General features: G+C 33.5%; 1 protein-coding gene across 1 annotated transcript in view; it reads left to right on the top strand.

Annotated features, from left to right (window-relative positions):
• Positions 1-23,076, top strand: part of LOC148956964 (uncharacterized) — a 64,525-nt gene that overhangs the window by 14,012 nt on the left and 27,437 nt on the right. The window contains exons 2-4 of the mRNA XM_089097030.1: positions 10,039-10,239; positions 13,550-13,880; positions 18,215-18,406. Of these exons, the coding sequence (XP_088953156.1) occupies positions 10,039-10,239; positions 13,550-13,880; positions 18,215-18,406 (724 nt within the window). The remainder of the gene's footprint in view (positions 1-10,038; positions 10,240-13,549; positions 13,881-18,214; positions 18,407-23,076) is intronic.

The following is a 23,076-nucleotide window of genomic DNA, read 5'->3' on the forward strand; positions in this document are numbered from 1 at the left end:
TCGGCAATCTGTCATCCTTCATCCGCACAACGTGCCCTAGCCACCTCAACCTTTCTTTCATTATAGCCCTAGAGAGCGGTATTAAACCACATTTTTCGTATAGCCTATTGTTTGAAATACGGTCAGTCAGCCAGGTACCCAGTACAATCCTTAACCAGTTTCTCTGGAAAACATCTAGCAAATCTTCATCCGCTCTTCGGAGCGTCCATGCTTCACAGTCATATTTGACCACTGTCATCACTGTAGCCTTTAATATTCTAATCTTGGTTTGCAGACTTATCTTCCTATTCTTCCAGACTTTTTTTAACTGTGAAAAAACAATGAAAAGATTTTATGACCAAACACCGTATTGGTTATAACTAGATTGTTATACCTACAAAATTGCAAAAGTCTGTATCCATTACTGTTTTCTTTTCCAACACCAAATTTACCTAGGCTGGGATACCATCTATCCCTATTCCTACCAACCTGGGCGTTAAAATCTCCCTGTAATAACATCATATTTCTACCTAGGACCTTGTCTATTTGCTCCTTTAACTGTAAGTAAAATTCATCTGAGTCACTATCATCTCCGTCAGTCGGTTCTACAGGGTCGTATACTACTATAACTGATACCCCGAACTTTCTAGTCATAAAATGAGCAATTAGTATTCTATTATTAATACCTTCCCAGCCTAAACAAGACTTAGCAGCTTCCTTATTCATCATGAGCCCTACTCCCTGTCTATGTACCCCATCCTTCCTGCCTAAGTAAACAAATTTTATATCACCTAGTTTCATACTTTCTACCCCTGGGATATGAGTTTCTGAAACTCCAAATAAGTCCAGTTCGAATCTGAATTTGACAGTCAAAATGTCGATACGATGATCATTTTTTAACGTCGTAACATTCCAAGTTCCAACTTTCATGTTTTTAAATCATTGAAATTATTTTCGCCTCAGGAAAAGCAATGATCCCAGATACCAGTGCAGAACGGGGATCACATATCTTCTCAAGTCTACACCGAAGTGTTTAAGCCGGCTGAGAACCGGATAGCAAAAAGTCTGTGAGACCTTCAATACGAATGTAGGTTTTGTGCAATCCTGGACCCATCTTGTTCACAACATGGTTTTCAGCACTTGACGATGCTCTTCCATCAACAAGAGTAGAAATCCTGAACAGACAGTCTCAAGCCCATTACCTCCGACTCATTATATATTCATGACTACAAATATTATGCTACTATGGGGAGGCAATCCATAATAGATAAATTAGCTAGGAAGAGGTTTTTCAGCCCAAAGACGCCCATCAAAACATACTAAGCCCAGAAAAATTGTTCATTAGTCAGAATCCCGTGCGAATGCTGTGTCGTTTACTAGGCTATAATTTCCTCGAGGGGCGCCACTCCTCAAGTGGGAATAGAGTTGACCGCAAGGTCCCCAGTCTTGCAGGTACCCCGAAAAGGTCGAGGCAGCCCTTTGCAGGGGCCGTTGTCCATAGATCTGGATCTTACGCCCTGCCGCAGTTGTCCTCCAATAGAGGATCCTCCCGCGATGGTGTTCTGCATCACCATGCAATTTAACCTATTACTGGGAGAAGGTTTGCAACTCATGGGACTTGTGGAAAAACCAGTGGGCCGTTTTGAGTGTACGTTTCAGGGGCCTTCTTCCTCCTCCGCCTGTGTTTATGACCCCAAGAGAGGGTGCCCCAGTTTCTATTATGGACCCCCAGGGACAAGGCACCCCCTTGGTCCGTGCCTCCTATGGAGGTACCCCACATATTTGTAGAGCGTTCCCCTATCACCACCTGGAGACACGCTGAATGGCCTGGGGGAGGCCAGATGCTACTGGTGGGATTGTTAGCCTTAATAGCCATTTATCTACAGTAGCCATTTATTTTATTTTTTAGGAAAAAATACACCACAACATGGCAGGCATACCATCTGAGACTATGAACTTTAAGATGCTATAAAAAGTTTGGCAGGGGCTTTGAAAGCTCTGACTAGTCACTGGGAATTCTTCAACCAATATCCATACCAGCAGGGTTTTTTCAAGCAATCTTCTTTATTTAGTAAATTAAACGCCACAGGCTTCTGTATCTGTATGGTCACTTAAAAAGGAGCTTTGAATTTACGTTTAAATGTGCTCCCTCCCAATTATCTTGGACCTTTGGTTTGATACAATCACCCCTGGGAAAAAACAAATAAACATGCATTGACAATGTTTCTTCTGAAAAAAAAACGGTATGGTAGCGTTCTCTGATATGATGTACCTAATAAAAATGCAAGTCTAAATCTGTTATAATCTACGAAAGCAATCTTTCTGTAATTTTGGTTTGAGTTTGATTTTCTTTTAAAATTAAATGCATAATAATTAAATATATTATTGATTAAACAAATTGATCCTTTTGCCAGGAGTCCTTGCGGTTTAAAATTTACTGTATTTTGTTTCATTTTGCAGGCACTTTAATTGCTCTTTTATTTGGGAGTTCTTTCCTATAAGTATTAAAAATAAACTTATTCATACAAAAAAATATTCCTGAAGTATATTCCATGTCACCCAACCACTACTGACATTTTGGTGTTTGACCCCTCCCCCCCCCCCCTGGAAAATTTTATGCCGGCGCCCTTGATGTACACATTACTGCTGTTTCTACTTTACTACTTTTACTACTATTATGACTATTGAGATTAAGGATATTAGGTGAAAATTTCAGGGAGTGTTGAGGGAGATGTTGAGCTAAATCAAAATAGAATATGTAGGTTATCACAAAGAGTGTATCATGAATATCTCAGTAACAGTATGGAGCATTAATTTGAAATCCTCAGGGCATGTTTGGGAGGGGGAGGTTGAACTAACCATAAGGAACAAAGTGCATAATTCTACTAGATCTACTACTGCCACTAATATTACTAAGGGTAAGGTTATAGTGGTGAAGCCTTCAGGGAATGTTGAGAGGGATGTGAAAGACTAAGGGTATAATTACAAAATTTTAGCAAATGTTGATCTAACCAAAACATAATGCTTATGATAAAATAAAAGTCCAAAATAGGGATAAAATCTTTTTTAATAGACAGTGTATAATAAATTTCAAAAAAAATACCAAATATTTTGGTCACAGATACAGTGACCGTCATCAGTAGTAAAACAGTTTTACTACTGATGACGGTCACTATATGTAATCGAAATATCTGGTATTTTTTGTGAAATTAATTTATACACTGTCTATTAAAAAGGATTTTATCCCTATTTTGTACTTTTATTTTATCGTCATGGAAAGGCAGTGTGGTCTCCGAAATTATCTACATAATGTTTATATGTAGGCTGTTAAAAGGGTGTATCAGCAATATCTCAGGAACAGTTTTATAGTATGAAACCTATTGTAAATTTTTAAAAACTGTATGTTTTTATAGCAATGTCCTTCAGTTTCTCAAAACACTGACAAAAAATAAAAAATCTATATTAATCAATAATGCTGGAAAGAATTAATGCAAATTAAGTCAATGATTTATATATAATGATATATGCTGATACTTCAATTCTTTGAAGTATCAGCAATTCAAATTTGAAGATTTTGTTTAACAGTTTTTTTTTTAATTGTTTAAGGTCACAGTTATAAAAATTCAGTTTGAATTACATATTGTGTTCAGTGAATTACAAACAACACAATAGACACTAGAAGGTTTAGAGTTAGGGGGGGAGGCCTAGCCAAAATTTCATGTGTAGCAATTTATGTTTGGTTTAATGTTGACTTGAGTATTTATTTTAATATTTACTCATATTAGGATTTAATTATCACCACCTGTTACCTGTTACCACCTGTATATTTGGTCTGTGGATTAGGCTGTGGATTTTGACTTCTGTTTGTTTTGAGTTCATATTATTCATTGAAAGTAATTTTTGACTGTTTTAAGTTTGAATTATTATAGGACTTTAGGTTTGAGAATGAAAATATTGGATTCTAATTTGAATTCCTAAGTTGCATAAGATGACCTGAGTGTTGTCTCTGATTTCATTCAATATAATTATTGTAAATATCCCATTCAATTGAAATAAAGGTTTGGGATGGTTCTAAATCAAGATCTCTATTCAGCAGTAATTTGCAAGTAACACTTCTGAAAATCTTTCTGGAGAATGTTCAAAAGATAACATGATTGGAAATGGAATAAAATAATAAATATGTAAAAGATGAATCGCTCGGCTCTCTTTATTTTTGACTTTTTAAACTCTTTTATTTGTGACTTAGACATGAGTGTTAGCTAGGTGTGATGTGGAAAAGTTGTCGTTCTGAGAACCTGGATGCATATGGTGTCATTTAATTGAGTGGAAATCCGCCTCATAATATCCCAAAAGTTCAAAACCCTTAGTCATCCTTGACATATTTGACATCTGCTCTTTTGACACCTTGGATACAAATAGTGTTTTGGACTTATTTCGATATCCCCCTCAACATTCCCCAAAATTTTTTGACAACACTCTTCTTATTTCGGAGATATTGCACACGCTATACAACAAACTGGATGTACATAGTTTATTTAGTTCAATAGAGACCTCAACCTCTTGCTTAATATTCCTTGAAAGCTTCAACAATACTATGAATTGTCTTAAGATATTACAAATACGCCCTGATAACAATTGACATGTATATAATTTCTACTGACTAAGTCCGTTCTCCTAATCAACATTCTCTGAAAGTTCCAACTTGATACATTTGACTGCCTCTTATACATTGCAGACATCCCCCTTTGAAAACCTGGATTCAAATAGTGTCGTTTGATTTAGTTTAACATCATGAACGAGGTTTCCTGAGAATTTCTACTTAATAATCTTAGCCTTTCCTGAAATATTGAAGATATGCTGTTTTAACAACCAGATTGCCCATACTGCCCTTCAGTGCAACATCCTCCTCAACCTCCTTTGTCATTTCCAATTGAACAACCCTTATCTGTTCTCAAGATATTAAAGATATACTATTTTCACAGACTGGATAAATAGAATGTCTTTTGATTTATTTTAATATCCCCCTCAATATGCCCTGAAAGTCTCAGCTTACTTCCTTGAGCTGTTCCTGAAATATTACTGATATGCTCTTTTGACTTCTAAATAACCATCCCTGTATGTAAACAGTGGGCAAATTGCATGACTTACAACCCTTGCCCTAGAGGCTGTGGGTTGTCATGTTGTCCTTTAAACTATAGTTGTTTGATCTTTAGACTGTTTTGAATAGATTAACTACCTCAAAAGTTTGATTGGGTGTGTTTGGGGGAGGACAACTTAAAATGCCATTGGATGGGGGCTTGTTACCCTCTGATCACTTTTCAATATCCTTCTGAACTTGCCCTGATTATTTTATCTTAATATACATAGCTTTTCTAAACCCACCCAGGAACAAACATTCCTCCATTTCCCAAATATAAATGCTATATGCAAACAGAGATCAAATTATATAACTTACAACGCTTACCCTGAGGGCTGTGAGGGTGAGGCGTCATGTCATTCCCAGAGGCATAGTTATTGGACCTTTTTAGTGTTCTGAGAAAAAAGGTATGTCAAAATTTTGATTAATGTTAAGGGGAGAATCTGAAAAGGGGGGAGGAGGAGGGGGTTCATTGACTCCCATTACTTTTCAACATCTTCCTCTACGTGCCCTTAACTTACCACCTTGGCCACCTTACCCTCAGCTGCACTTGATCTATAGCTGATAAGCAATTTTGACAACCACCATGCACATATGTTTTGATTTTGTGCATCATTTCCCTCAACATGTCAACATACCCTTTACCTTAGTAGTAGTAGTAGTGGCGGTAGTAGTAGTAGCAAAAGATGTTGTAGTAGTATTATGTATATAGTCCTTTTAGTTAGTTCAACATCCCTCTCAACGTGCCCTGAAAGCTTCAACTTAATATGTTAAGCGGTTTTTGTCCTGCGATATTGCTGATAAGCCCTTTTGACAACCAGTTTGCACATAGTGTGTTTTATTTTTGCTCTGTATCTCCCTCAATATATCCTGAAAGTTTCACTTTAATATGCTTATTTCCTTTCTTATTTATGGTGGCAAACTAGCTTTGAACTTAAGCAGAACTTGAGGGAGCATCTTTTCCATGGTTGGAGTTAAGCAATGCATTAAATATAACAAAATTAATTTCTTTAAAAAACTGAACACTTGTTAAACCCTCTAAGGTAGTATAATATAGACAAATCCGAGAGGATTAATAGCTATTAACTTAAACTATCAACAACCAAGGCTAAAAATCCAAATTTCAATACTTATTTTAATCTGTAGGCGACTGCAAATTCAATCGTAATCCAAAGCACGGTCTGGAGTCATAAGCAAAGACAGCACACTATCGTTATCCAATGAATGGAAGTTTTTTCACAATATCACATGGTTTAATTGCTATATATATATATATATATATTATATATATATATATATATATATATATATATATATATATATATATATATATATATATATATATATATATATATATATATATATATATATATATCCCGCTTTCTAGGGTTATAATGAGAGAAAGGATGAGGTGGCTAGGACACGTTCTGTGGATGAAGGATGGCAGATTGCCGCAAATTGTCCTTGTTGGCTAACTGTCTAGAACCAAACGAAAAGCATTTTGTCCCCATATGGGTTGGGAGAATGTTGTAAGGATATATAATATATATATATGTATATATATATATATATATATATATATATATATATATATATATATATATATATATATATATATATATATATTACCGGGAGCCCCGCGGCTTCGCCGCCGGGCCCTGACACTCGGAAAACGGCAGGCTTCTATGTATAGATTCTCACTGTCGTTTGTCTTCTAAAATTAGACAATTTAAGCCTTTTCTTTATGTCATGACGTCCAAATGGACCTTAAATTAGAAGTGGTGCCATTGTAAAATTACTTCTTTTTTTTATTTGACTTTTGCCTCGGCCTGTCTATTGTCATTATGAAAGACATATCGCTGAACCTTTGTTCCTTTCAATTATTCAGGTGGTAGGAAAAAAACATATGCTTCTTCGAGAAACTTATCTGCTCTATATTTCTTATTTTCAAAGGTATGGATGGCATTGGCGACCACCTTTGTTCCTCTTAATTGTTATGGAGGTGGGACAAAAACTTATTTTTCTTCCAACGATTTATCTAGTCCATATTTTTGATTTTCAAAGGTATGGTAGGTATTAATGACCTTATCCATGTCAAAATCCAAAACACAATCATCATCGTTGTCATTTTCAATTTGTTTGGTTCGTTACACATCGGCTTATCTTTCGTCATTATGAAATACGTATCGCCGAACCTTTGTTTTTTTAAACAAAGGTATGGGGCACGTGGCAGGCTTCTATATATAGATTCTTACTGTCACTTGTCTTCTACACGAAGATAATTTGAGCCTTTTCTTGATTTTATGGCGTCCAAATGGACCTTAAATTAGAAGTGGTGCCTTTGTAAAATTACATTTTTTCTTATTGGACCTTTAACTTTTGCCTCGGTTTGTCTTTTGTCATTATGAAAGACGAATCGCCAAATCTTTGTTTCTTTTAATTGTTCAGGTGGTGGGACAAAATGTTATTTTTCTTCCAACGATTTATCTAGTCCAGGTGTTTGATTTTACGAGGTATGGAAGGCATTGACGACCACCTTTTGTTTCTTTTAATTGTTCAGGTGGTGGGGCAAAAACTTCTTCTTTGTCTCGTATTGTTTTTTGTTATTATAATACACATATCACCGCACCGTTGTTTCTTTTAATTATTAAGATAATGGAACAAAACTTCTTGTGTTACTTTGGATTGTATTTTGTTATTATGAAATACATATCTCTGAACCATTGTTTCTTTTAATTGTTCAGGCGGTGGGACAAAAACTTGTTTTTCTTTCAACGATTTATCTAGTCCATATTTTTGATTTCCAAAAGTATTGATGACCTTATCCATGTCAAATCCAAAAACCAATCATCATCGCTATCATTTTCAATTTGTTTGCTTCGTTACACCTCGGCTTATTTTTCGTTATTATTAAATAAATATCGCCGAACCTTTTTTTTTTTTTTTTAACAAAGGTATCCTAGGCATTGATGACCTTATCCATGTCAAAATCCCAAACCCAATCATCATCGCTATCATTTTCAATTTTGACACGTTTTGATTTTCGCTGTCCAGGTTGATTTTCATTGAGTCGCTGCTCTTCATTTTCATTTTTGACTCCCTGACTTGTTTGGTGTCGTATGTCTTCTAACCGCGTGTGTCTTTGCTTTTCATTTTCATTTTTTACACGCTCTAATTGTCATTTTCGCATATCTTCTAACCGCCCGTATCTTTCCTCTTCATTTTCATTTTTAATACGTTTTTGGATTTTGATTACTTCAGAAAATTTAGCGATGGCCTTTGCTTTAGCTGTCCGTATTGGTGTTGTTGTAATTGATGGTCCAGGTTGTCAAATCTTACATCTTATCACGTTGGATAGTTATGGTGTTGGTTCCAAAGATTCATCATTTATAGTAAATGCAGCTGCAAATTTTCGATTTTTTTTGGGCCTTTCAACAGACATTATATCATATAAATAACTGTTGCGTTGGAAACTCAACAATCTTATTTATGCTATGCATGACATCATTTAAGAAATACTTATATAATGTAATAATAAATGCTTATATGATGTAATTTTATGCGTTTTTTATGCGAGAATATCCTAAGATGCCAATTTTTCTGAAAAAATGTGGAGCCGTTTCCGAGAACATACATATACATACATACATACACACACAATTATTGCTCACTTATAAAGATATATATATATATATATATATATATATATATATATATATATATATATATATATATATATATATATATATATATATATATATATATATATATATATATATATATATATATATATATATATATATATATATATATATATATATATATATATATATATATATATATATATATATACGCCGCCGGGCCCCGGCACTTGACAGGCTTCTATAAATGGATTCGCATTGTTGCTTGTCTTCCAACCGCTGACAATTTGAAACAATTTGCTGTCTTCAAAGATATTTGATTATCAAAGCAAGTCCGATCTCTAACAACGATATCTACTTAGCTTCAAAATTTTGGTTTACTTTTTTAAGGTTTTTGAATTGTTGCAATCCCTTATTAAGATATATACAAATATTTTAGCAACTACCAGTTTTTGCTCTTTACGCAATTTAATGGGTTTCAATACTGTGTCTTTTCAAAGATATTTGTTTATCAAAGCAAGTCCAATTTCTAACAACGATTTCTGCTAAGCTTCAAACTTTTGGTTTTCTTTTTTAAGGTCTTGAATTGTTGTAACCCCTTGTTAAAATATATACAAATATTTTTTACAATCATCAGTCTTTTGCTTTTTATGCAATTTAATGTCTTTTCATACTGCTGTCTGTTCGTTTTTCATGTTGTATGCGTCTTAGATATAAAAACGATACATTCACTCTTGTGGTGGGGGGGGGGGAGGAGAGAATGATATAATTCACCTCACTTATGGTTTCTTTTTAAGGTTTTTGAATTGTTGTAATCCCTTGTTAATATATAGAAATATTATTGCAATTACTCATGTTTTGCTCTTTCTGCAATTTAATGTCTTTTCATACTGCAGTCTGTTTAAAGATATTTGATTATTACAGCAAGTCCGATTTCTAGCAACGATACTATATATATATATATATATATATATATATATATATATATATATATATATATATATATATATATATATATATATATATATATATATATATATATATATATATATATATATATATATATATATATATATATATATATATATATATATATATATATATATATATTGTCTCTTTTTCTTATGAGCCTTGTTGTTCATCCTCAGCACTTTAATATGGTGTTTTTAGGACTTTGGAGTGGTTTACATTTATATTTATTTCTGTTAATTTTGTATCTTATTGTGATATCTTGGAGTGGAAGTATTAATCCTCGTTTCAATAAGACATAATTTTTTTCAGATTAAATTAGATGATCCCCTACCAAAGAGGATATGTAAATCATGTGAATTAAGGATTGACCAGTGGTCACAATTCTTTCAAAGTTGTCATGCACTTTTTGAGGAGCTTCAAGCAAGGCTTGTACAGGCCCAACTCATTGATAGGAGCCAGATAGACTGGACTGAAGATAGGTTAAAAGAAGAATGGAATGGTACATCCCAGGTTTGTTTTGTCTTTATCACCCTATAAATAATTAAATTGTACTTTTTAAGTTTTTTCTTTGTTGAGTTTTCAGTGATTTGTTTTAGTTTTATTCTATTAATAATGCTGAAATGGTATTTCCTAAGTATGTATTATCATTACCACCATCTGATTAGTATCAATAGTTTTATGATGCTTTTTTGTTTTTACTGATATTCTTCAGTTATTCTTTCATTCTTTCATTAAACTTAGCAATATGTTTTTATCCAGTTTGTTTCTTTTTAGTGAAGAATTTTAATGAAAAGTGATTGTGTTTCCGTTTGTGATATGATGTTATGCTATGCTCTTTTGAATTAATAATGCGTATGTTTATGTGATTATTGACACTTGACAGGGTTGCAGAGCAATCCACAGCCCTTATTAACCAAGAGTTTCAAGGTGCGTAAAAAAAAAAAAAAAAAAAAAAAAAAAAAAAAACTGTCCAGCGAGAAATTTTTCATTTGAAGGGGATTCAGGCCTGACAAATATTATAGAGCAGCTTAACACTAAATGTTTGTTGCAGAAACACAGCATTTGGAATCTCTAAGAAGATCTTGAAAACTCTAAAATATGGCACTGGATCAAAAATTAAGCGAATCACCATGGTTGAAAACCCTTTACTGGAGATTTCAAGCCACCCGTTTTGAAAAATAAGGAAAACCGCTTTTTTTGCATGAGTAGGCTAGCAGTGCTTTGTCTTATTTTTTCTTCATTGCTTCAATATACCACAAGATCTTAAAGGGAAGTTTAATGACTTTTTTGAAGCTTTGATCAAATCTACGCTCTTTAAGTGCCATATGGCCCAAAAGGCACATCACTCTCGACCATTGGTTTATAATCCCCCTCTTGTATGCAGAGTCGTTCCTAGGGTTCGCGGTGTCCGGGGCAGAATCAGTTACGGTGCCCCCTCATCCGACTCAAAAAAAATAGAAGAGCCCTAGAAGCCCTAGCCATAGTGTCCCTCAGTCGCGGCCCCCAGTCAGGATGCACCGGGCAACTTGCCCCGGTTGCCCCCTTCCTCCTTTGAACGGCCCTGTTTGTATGCGCTTCCCTGTCTCCTGTATTCCTGTCTCCTTAGCAAGCGAAAACTTCAGATATCTTTTGAATGAGCACTAAATAAAGGAAAAAATTGCTTAAGATTGTTCAAGAATGATAACTTATTTGTAAGAAACGTCAAAAGAGCTTGAAGGGTTTATCTGTCTCTTCTTTCTTTTTTTTTGGAGAGCATTAGCCGGGGACTGAAACGAGGCTGAGAGCTTTTTAAAAGCTCATTTGAAAGCAAAATCCTACATTTACAGGTTTGACACAAATTCATCCTGATAACGCCATTGTAAATCGAGATATGGTTCCTAAAATAGATTACTTTTTTGTGGGATTTCGATAGTGGACAGGCTTGTAAGCATACTTGGAACATAATAAACATGCTTGTACATGCCTTTTTTTTATAACGTTCTACCTTTAGGCATGATCTGAGGTAAGAATCCTAAGACCTTCAAATTTAAAAGTGATTTTTTTTTTGTGTATATTAAACTGTTCATTCAAATTTAAGACTCATTCAAATCTAAAACTCTTTCAAATTTAGTTGTGATTTTTTTTTATTTGTGTACGCTGATGAAACTGTTCATTATGTAGCAGAAATGTTCGTTTTGTTTGTATTCACTGTCTTCACAAACTTCCTCTTTATCTTCTCTTATTTTGATTTATTTTATTAGGTAATCAGTAATTTATGAAATATTACTGATCGATAACTTATTTTTATTCTTTTGAAAGATTTAAAACAGCTGGATAGGGAATTTTTTGTTTACCTAATTAAACAATAAGAAAGGTGCACTGTTGTTTTTAATACTAAATTAAATAAAAAAACTAGTTTTTTCGACTGAAAGTAAGGAGCAACATTAAGACTTAAAAGGAACAGAAATTATTACTTATATGAGGGGGTTCGACCCCTCGTCAATACCTCGCTTTTTCCGCTAAAGTTTGAATTTTGTCCCAATTCTTTAATAATGACTCCTGAATCACAATGGCCGTTTAATTAGAATATATAACTTTTTTAAAAGTACTAAAAAAAACTTTCGCGTAAAGAGCAAGGTATTGAGGAGGGGTCTAACCTCCTCATATATGTAATAATTTCTGTTTGTTTTAAGTTTTAATGTTGTTCCTTACTTTCAGTCGAAAAAAACTTTTAAATTAACTTATTTTAACTCTTTTTTTTCATTTCTGATCTTTTTTTAAGTTTTGCCGGGAAGTCCAGCGTCCCCTTCATGGAAAATTCTCTTCTCCCGTCTAAAATTCCTCCATGTAAAGATCCTCCCACCCTCTCCCCGACCCCCTCCCCCCGCACAAGAAAAATACCCCCTGAAAACGTCTGTATACTTCTCAATGACCAATATATATGTAAACAATGTGCAAAGTTCATAACTTGCAGCCCTTCCCCCGGAGATTGCTGGGAATTAAGTCGTCCTCAAAGACATAGTTATTAAATTTTTCAACTATGCTGAACAAGATGACTATCTAAAAAGTTTGATCCGGCCACTTTGGGAGAAAGTGAGCGTGGGAGGAGGCCTAGTTGCCCTCCAATTTTTTTGGTCACTTAAAAAGGGCACTAGAACTTTTAATTTTCGTTTGAATGAGTCCTCGTGACATTCTTGGACCACTGGGTCGATACGATCACCCCTGAAAAAAAAAAAATAAAAAAACATGCATTCGTGATCTTTCTTCTGGCAAAAAATAGAAAATTCCACATTTTTGCAGATAGGAGCTTGAAACCTCTACTACAGGGTTTTCTGATACGCTGAATCTAATGGTGTGATTTTCATTAACGTTCAATATTTTTTAGAGGGTGTTTTCCTTTTTTTTCGAAAAGAAAATAAATTTTCTCAGGCTTGTAACTTTTGATAGGAAAGACTAAATTTGATGAAACTCATATATTTAAAATCAGCATAAAACCTAATTCTTTTGATGTATCTATTAATATCGAAATTCTGTTTTTTAGAGTTTCCTTACTTACAGTTCGTTACCACAAACTGTTTGAAAACAAATAAATGTGAATATTACTCTTAACAATCATTACTATAGGCATTTTAGCTTAGCATTTTCAGTCATAGGTGTGCATATACTCCACCCCAAGTGACTGGGAAAGGTATGGGGGGCACGAAGGTGATAAGATTTACGCTACGGATTTTCAAGTGGGCGGGGACCATAGTGTGATGCTACCAACTACGCCACTATGGGCTGTTATGTTCTCACTATATTGTTTAGTAGCTTGAAAACTAATGTAGAATTTAATTATCAGACTGAACGCTGGGATTCAATGGTGAGCATAGTACCGATAAAGAAAAGTTCACTTAGCAGTCACCGGAAAGATTTTCTTGATCAAGAACCCAGTCCTAGTTCAGATTGCTACACTGGCATCAATGGTCTATTGAAAGCTGCTGAAGTAACAAGTCTCGAAGAAAATCGGCCAATGGAAGACGTTATCCATCACGGAAGGAAATCTGGTCTAGATGCTCAACCCTCAAATAATAGTTACTCCAACTTCTACTCCTACAGCTCAGTCAACGAGTCACTCACTGAAGATGAAACTATTGACAACGCTAGCCCTCTTGGTCCGATAAATCTCACAGGTATTTTATATTTTTTCCTTCGATTTGACCAATTGGGAATCAATTTTTTTGGTACTTGTATGATATACTCCCGACCTAAAATTCTTCTAATATGTTTCTCTGACGCTCAATCCTAATGAAAAAACCTAAGTATGATAAAAGCATAATACTTTAGAAACAAATTTGGGCTACATATTTGCACATTAGGAGTTATGGGGGGGGGGGAGTTCTGCGTGCTTAATATGTTAGGCATAATTATTCTGCATATTATTTAGTAAGAATTTTTTCTAACTTTACAATATCTAAGTACTTTACCCCATCCCCTCCCCCTCCCCCAATTTGCAAATATATAGCCCAGATTATGTATTTTTCATCTATTCTGTCGCCTCTCTTTATCTTATCTCACGCTAAGCTGGAGGAAATTAACGAAAAAAACGATTCTTTAATGCGTCAATGAATGAACAATTTGAGCGGTCGGGGTATGTCATACAAGTACCCTTTTTTTGGAAAGCTAGAAGCTAGTCCACCTTTGACTCAGTGTTTAGAGCAGTCGTATGTGATTCAGGCTAAGAGCTATTGATGTTAAAAAAGATCTTACTAACAATGTAATATATAGGTATTTTCGAAGACCGCACTACCTTTCCATGACGTACAAATAACAGTTTAATAGGGACAAATCCTTTTATTAGACAGTGCAAACAATAAGTTTTTTGGCCAGCTGCTTGTCTTTTGAAACATGTCGGTAGTTAAATAGTTTAGGGTTTATGAGCGGGTTGTGGCAATTATTATTTGAAAAGCACAACTTTGTCACTTCGTAGGTAATTTCGAAGACCACACTGCCTTTCCATGACGATAAATAAAAGTTCAAATAGGGACAAGTCCATTTATTAGACAGTGAAAAAAACAATAAATAAATATACTGGATATTTTGATCACATGTACAGTGTTCGTCGTCAGCAGAAATACTAAAATAAAACAATTAAAACCAATGATTTATATACAAAAGAATATAATTACGTATTGTTTATTGGTCTTATATTTTTCAATGCAATAGGCTACTTGAAGCAATTTCTCTTGACCTTCAAGGTTCCGGTTCATTAGCTCTATTTGAACTAATAGGTGGGCAGAGGTCAAACGCATTGGGAGAAATGAACCTTACTTTATCTTACTTCAGTAATTATCGTAAATTTACGATTAAATTAAATTTTGGTTGTACAGTTAATATTTAGAACGAAAGGAAAACACAGCCTAGTAAATATATTGAAACTATTCCAAAGTAAACGGGGGTATACTAGGGATGGGACAATCAGAATAGGGGAATTCTTTGAATCTGAACCTAGAAAAATTTCCTGGTTCCCAAACCCTTTATCTTGGCAATTTGTTAGTCTGTGATTGAAGAACTGCTGATTGAAGTCTTTGATCTATTCCTCTCCCTGAAATATCAAGATCTTACCATTTCCCAATCATTTTCTTATACTTACTTATGAAACATCTTTTACACGGATGCACCGGTGCAATGTGTTTTGTCTGGGCTATTGACTGCTTGCGCTGGGTAGAAGTCTTTTGCTTCTACGCGAAAAGCTTTTATGTTGGCATGACTGTTGGCTTTTTCTTTTATGTATTTATAAAATACATTTTTTATGTATAAATAAAATATATATTTAATATAAACATATATATATATATATAGTTAAAATATATTTTGTATTTCTTTTATGAAATATAAAACAAAATATGTTTTATATTTCTTTTATGTATTTAGATTTATCTTTTTCGTTGTCTGCTTCTTCTTTTATATCTTAATAACATATAATATAATTATATTTTAAAAATGCTTTCGTTTCTTTAACACTGCAATATTACATGGTATATTTTTGTTTTGATTAGGAATCCAATCCTTCGACCAGTTCAGGAAATAGCTTTGGTTGGAAAAAAAAGAATAGAAGCGCATATTTGGTGTTTCTAATAGTCCCGTGAATAAGAAAAAATAATTGAGCAATCATTAATTATTTGGTATTAGTCTTACCAGTCATACTTTAGTCGAATTCGTTGTTGTTAATATCATTGATGTAGCTTTTATTGTGATAATCTGGGGGTCTTTAGGCTACAATCCAGGTCGATCTTGCACTAAGTTTGTCCATCTTCTCTACAATGCCTCAGTTACAAATAATCCAAATAACACAACCTTGATGTCTATACGTCAGCAGAGCTTGGTACTACTCTCGTGTAGAGGTCTATTCTTGTGTAGCAAGCTCTGCATTGCAATATCTTTGGTGTGACGCGGTGTTTGTTAGCTAAGTGCTGAAAGCAGCTTAGTTAGGATTATTCTTGCGTGTTTCATATTTTGAGTTTCCCTTCTTCCTGTGTGATTGTACCTTGAATGCTTGCCTGGCTGAGGATCAGCATTTTTTTCATTGGGTAATTATTTTTTGTTACTTGGTACGATTTCCTTTTTAATCGAAAAGTGTACTAGAACTCTTTGATGAGATGACACTTAGGGGTAGTTTGTACAGGATTATTCATTTAATGCATAATAAATTCAGGGTTGTCTTTTATATTTAAACTGCAGTGCCAAGTTGATCAGTGCTATTAGGCTTTAAGAAACAAGAAAAAATTGCTTAAGTTTGCTTCAAGAATGATGACTTGTTTATAAGAAATAGGAGCTTGAAGGATTTATCTGTCTCTTTGTTTTCTTTTTCTTTTTGCAGAGCATTAGCCGGGGACTAAAACGAGGTTGAGAGCTTTTTAACAGCTCATTTGAAAGCAAAATCTTACATTTAAAGGCTTAACATAAATTCATCCTGACAAAGCCATTGTAAATCGAGACATGGTTTCTAAAATAGATTACTTTTTTGTGATATTAATTAAAAAAACGTTTCCGAAAAATAAGTTTTTCAAAGAAAAGTAAAGGCCATTTTAAACTTAAGCTCAGCAGGTACAAATATACCTGTTGAAATTCAAACTCGAAACGACCAGAAAATGCTATTAAAGTATAAATGAAATCCAAAATGAAGCGAAATTAAATAAACAATTATAGCAAAAAGCATGCAACAATTAATAATATAAATAAATAAACAAATCTTTAAGCGAGTAATGCATAATCTTAAGACGAAAATCTATCTTGAAATGAAAAAAAATGGTTTGCTATTGAAGTTAAAATAAAACTTAAAACAAACATGAAATATATAAACAATCAATGCAAATAAACGTACAATATATATTAATAAAAATGAATAAATAAATCTTAAAACAAGTCAAACTTAAATTGAATATGCAAATCAAGTTTGAATCGAATAAAAAATAACTACAAACAAGAGTTTGGGTATCGCCTCACTGCAGAAGTCTAAAACCTACTGCGTCATTGGCGCCTTACTGAAAACTATATGAGTCCTGAACAGTCTTGGAAAGTATACACAAAATCAAATTGAATATTAGATATATGATGATATTAATTGTTGAAGGATCCATCAGTTCAAGATTTTTTTTTTCACTGTAATTTTCATTTTCATTTTCAATGCTGTAAGAACTGGAAAACAATAAATTTGTATTATACAAGTAATTCGTTTTCAGTGAAGCGTCAATGACGCAGAAGGCTTTAGGTTTTTGCAGTTAAAGAAGTGGGGCAGTATCTAAATTTTGTTTGTAGTGAAACTATATTTGTCTTGACCAATCTTGGAAAGAACTAATAAATTAAACTGAATATTTGATTTATAATGATATTAATTGCTGAAAGGTCATCAGTTCAAAATTTTACTGTAATTTTAATATTTATCTTGAATATTAAGTACAAAAGAAAACATTTTTAATATTATTCGTTTTTATATATATATATATATATATATATATATATATTTTTTTTTTTTTTTTTTTTTTTATATATATATATATATATATATATATATATATATATATATATATATATATATATATATATATATATATATATATATATATATATATATATATATATATATATATATATATATATATATATATATATATATATATATATATATATATATATATATATATATTGTGTGTGTGTATGTTTTAGGTCTTCCTAGTTTAACAGGAAATCAGTATTTGCCTTGTCCTCCGCTTGGGCTTTCTTAATTCACAAATAGTATTTTTTTTTCTTCCTTTTGACATTATTGCTTCAGTTCATCATAGATGCTATTGAAGTTCACAAAGAATTCTGAAAATACTATTAATTTGTATCTAGTGGTTAAAAAATAAACTAACGACATATTTAAGCAATACTTGTGCTTACTATAATAAGTTAGTAGTGATGACTTAGTATGTATTAGTTGATTTTTATAGACACATTACTCACGTAAACATTTTCTTTTAATAAGGGAGCCATTATGAGGAGGAACAAGTTCATCAGTGGAGGCATATAACAGAGAACAGTCAATTAAGTCCTCCAGATTCAAAAGTCCAAATATCTACTCTGGCTAGTAAAACTAACATGACAGCAGAAGAACTCGTTCATCTGTTGAGCAACAGGAATTTGCTACCAAAAGGTCCTCTCACCCAAGCCTTAATGAGTAAGTCTCTTTTGATTTTTTATTTTTCTGATTTAAATTATCAGCTGTCCAAAAGTAAATGGTAAACTACCAATCCAAAAGTAAAGTTATCCAAATTACCAGCTCCATGGTAATTTTGCACTTGAGGCCAAAAATCGGAATGCCACCTCCGAGCTAAAGCTACACTAGCCCCTGGTAATTTGCCATTCTGAATAAAATTGAAATGGTAGTTTTCCCCTTGTATAAATTGTTAAGCTTCAATTCCTAAAGCTAATTCTTAAAAATTTTAAGGTGTCATCACTATGTCAGCCTTAAGAGGGTTAAATCAGTGATGAGTTTGTCGTGACACCAGTAGGTGAATTGATTAATTTACTAACGTGAGGTTAACTCACGTTAACCTCACGTGAGATGAAATGATGAAATTTTCTACTTGAAGCCAAAAATCGGAATGCCACCTCCGAGCTAAAGCTACACTAGCCCATGGTAATTTGCCATTCTGGATAAAATTGAATCGAAGGGGTCAAATGAAATCACACAGCAATAAAATCACACAGAATGTCATAACATCATGGTTGCAGCGGCAGCTGCAGCCTAGTAAAGAGCGAACAACAGCCCATAGTAATCAAAAGTTAAGAAATGCATTTTGAAAAAAACTACCCAATGAAAAAAAATTGAACTTCCTTGAAGTAATGATATTAGGGCTGTTTTAAAACATTTTTAAAAAAAAACTTTTCAGTTTTAATGATCGATTTTTAATGTGAGTTTCTTTTATATTATTTTTATTTTCTTCGTCTGTTTTGCTGAGGACGGCCCTTGGATATAGGGTCGAAATATTCATTTAAAGTTGCGTTCTACTGTCTTGTATAAAAATTTTCCTGTTGTTCTACTTATTTGTTTATAAAATGATTTCGTGGGTCCTAGTTTAGATTTTGAATTTGATGGAAAAAGTGTGCGATTTTAAAATTTAAGATAACCTAGATTCAACAATCTTCCTGTGGAAATTTGTTGAAGGATTCACCTAAATGACCTACGATTAAAGTGAACATACCAGTCGATGCCTATTTTTTAGGTTTCTTCCGAATATAATAATTATTTTCTGCGCAAATTCAATTTTAACCCGTATTGATTTAGGAGGGGGAGGGGGGAAGGGCTGTAATTTCCCTGAAAAAGGTTTTCTGTCATATGTAACCCATATCGTCAGTTGGGTCTTTGTGCGAAGACTTATTTAAAGCCAATAAGACTGTCGTGCATCAATCAGCACATGGAAATGAAAAATTTGGCAAACAGTCTTTTAACTGAAAACAAAATCAACCCTTGGAATTGATGGAAAACTATTGCATAAATATATACGAAAAATGTGCCAAAACCGTAAATTTTTACAATAAGCCCCTATGGCAATTAGAATATATTTTTGTCTTTAGAGAGGTAAATCAAGTGCCATATTAAACTATCAAAATAGAGTATGCTCAATATATCAGGTATGACTTCCAGCAGATTTTCCAGTGGATGTCAGGGAGGCCAAATGGACCAATTAAACTTGTTTAAACTTTGGGGTTCTAAAATCGTTCTTTTCAGATCTATTTGAACGTTTTTGTACCATAAGCTCCATTAGACTTGTAAATTATTCAACGATTAAATAGTAGTTTAAATCACAAGGTAGTTTGTCGGTTGATTAAAAGAGCATATCTGTAATGTTCTATGAACGGTGTTGGGGATCAATTCGAAACTTCCTGCTAATTTTGGAAGGGAGGAGGAGGGGCAAATTGACCTGCAATTTTGATTTGGGGTGATGGGAGAGATTGAAGGGATCTTTAAAATTGTTTTTTTCTTTTTTGTAAACTTTTTTTTTTAGCCAAACGAGTCCCTGTTGAACTAGAATCTATCACTGGTAAAGTTTCGATATGGACAAAAAGAAACGGTGTCCACAGTAACTATCGAATTGCCGTATTTGCCATTATCTCAGGAGTGCTTGGCAGCGTACAGTTAAATAAATTCCCACGAAATATCTGAATTTCAGATGCTAGGTGAGGTGGTAAATGCTTGGTGCTGCTGCACTTTCAACTCTTTTTTTCTAGTGGATGAAGTTAAATTTTTAGGGGGTATTGGGGGTTCCAAAATGAACTTTTAATTTTGACTTGGAGAGAGCAGCAGAGTTAAATCGAAAAATAGAATATATAGACATCATCGGGATGGCACATTTGTAACATCAATGGTGTAATTTGTGGAAATAAAGCCGAAATTTTCATAGAGGAGGAAGGGGGCTGGTAAGGGGACTTCATATTTTTGTTCATAGGGGGGGGGGGATGTTGGCTTCGATAAATGCGGGTCTCCGGTCCATCTGAAATTTTGGACACAAATGCCCAAGTGGAATTTTGAATCAGTTCATTGTGAAACAGGGAGGTAAATCAAAAGACTTGTATTCACCCTGGCTATCAAAATAATGTATCCCTAATTTATTGGAAACAGCTAAGATCATTGAGTTAAAACTTTCAGGGAGTGTTTTGAAGGGGCCAAAGAGTGCCAAAACATTTTGGGGTGAATGTTTGAAGGTTCTATTCAAAACATGCTAGGTCCAAAGGATCTTTATACACAGGAAAAACATAAAAAAATTAGTTTCGTCATAAAACTTCTAAAACTTTTTCCACCATTAGGACTCCTAATACTTTTTCAGTTGATTAATTTGATGTTTTTATTATTTAAAATCAAAAAAAAAAAAAAAAAAATTGCTTTTATTGATATGTGACACTTGTAACTAAGCCAGCAAATTTTGCTTTCTCTGATTGGCTTAGACTTAGATGGCATTTAGATAGAGGAAAGGGAACTTAAGTGAATACAAAAGGTATTAGGGGAAAACCTGAAACTTTGTTTTATCGATTCATGACTACAAACCAAGCCGTATTTTGTTTTGACCCTCCAATTGGCCTTTATACTGGGTTAAATGACTGTAAAAGGAAAAATATGTTGTATCGATGCGCGAAACCGCAGAATAAGTACGTTGGTTTTCTGTAATCGACGTGAGACTTGTAGGGTAAGCAGACTGGAACAAGGAACAAATATTCTGAAAGGAAAATTTGGTTTTTAGAGAATGAAATATGATTATTTTTTTGCGGTGATGTCCTTTAAAATTCAAGGCCATTGAGAAACCTTAGTTAAAATCTTAGGTCCAAGACAATCAAATTATTTAAGACGTCAAATTAAGGAAAATGTAATAAAAATGAAAAATGTTAATAGAAAATCTAGTCATGATGTGTGATCTATTATTGTCTTGAAAAGGGGTGGATAAAGACTAAAAGATTTGGGTTTGGATGGGATCAACCCTGTAGAAGCCTAAAAATTACATCGATTTTTCAATTCACAAAAAAAAAATATTACCTCTCTCCATCCACCCCTAAATTCCTAAATTTTTGTAAAACTATTATTAAAATTCTTAAATTTTTGTAAAACCATTATTAAAAGCGATCACACAAAAGAAATTTGTGGAAAGGTCTGGATTAAGTATTCAAATCTTCCAAAATTCAAATTATGATCAAGCATTTTAATCCTTAAACAGACCCCCCCCCTCCAAAAAAAAAACAACTAACAAATATCTAATATTAGCCAATAAAGAACCTAATTCAATACAAAAAGGCACAGAAATACATTTTAGAAACTTCCGAAAATAAGTTTTTCATAGAAAATAAAGACCCGTATAAAAATCCAAAGCGAGCAGAACTTAAGCCGTCTCAAAATTCAAAAGTAAAACGGACAGTAATAGGTTTTAATAAATAAATGCTACGCAAAATGAGCAGAAAATAAAATTCATGCTCACGTTAAAGTAAATGTTGCTGTAGATTGAAGTTATTGAAGCCTGAAACGAACATGAATTGCCCAAACAGGAGTAAGGCTTTTGGAAAGTATGTTTTAATGAAAACAAAATGGAATTGAAGACATTTTCTCTTTTGTTATCCTACCATTGGAAAATCAAAAGTTTCTGAGACTAAAAATTTGCATCATTATACATTAAACAATAAGTCTACTTTTATTTGTTCTTTCTGGCAATTTTAATCATTAATGTACGGACTCCAAAAATTTACTAAAACTCCGACTCCACAGCGAAATACAGATCGTTCACAGTAAAATACAATCTTTAATCCATTTAGAAATTTTAATGGAGGCTTGGGGGTGCGGGATGGTGTTTGGGTTCGGTTCGCACAGCTTATGTTTGTAAAACTTAATTTGTTCTGTGATAATATTTTTGCTTTTATGTCGTTGTTCAAATTCAAATTCATTTAATTCAAAAACAAGACATAGCTCTCGTGGGCAAAGCCCAAATATGATGTCTCTTAGTCATAATTAGCAAAATAAAGTTGTCTGATAAAACTTCATCAGGATAAATAAACTAAAGGATAAAAACACTTGAGATTGAGAATAAAATTGTCTGATAAAACTTCGTCAGGATAAAATAAACTAAACCATAAAAACACTAGAGATCATTGTAATATTTCACAAAGCTTGGCACAAAGCTTTTACTGTAGCGCATGGTGTTACAGTGGACTGGGGTTAGTTTGGAACTTTCTCAGCCACTTCGCTGGGGGGAAGAGATCTTATAGGGACAAAAGGTGGGGAAGGAATGATCGGTAGATGGGATGTTGAAGGAGGGTGGAGCCAAATCTTTGGCATAATTTTCCTCGGTGGGAAGAAAGGGATTCAAG

The sequence above is a fragment of the Artemia sp. Qi Xiang Cuo genome, chromosome 1 (genome assembly GCF_049724085.1).
Source record: "Artemia sp. Qi Xiang Cuo chromosome 1, ASM4972408v1, whole genome shotgun sequence".
Classification (NCBI taxonomy): Eukaryota; Metazoa; Arthropoda; class Branchiopoda; order Anostraca; family Artemiidae; genus Artemia; species Artemia sp. Qi Xiang Cuo.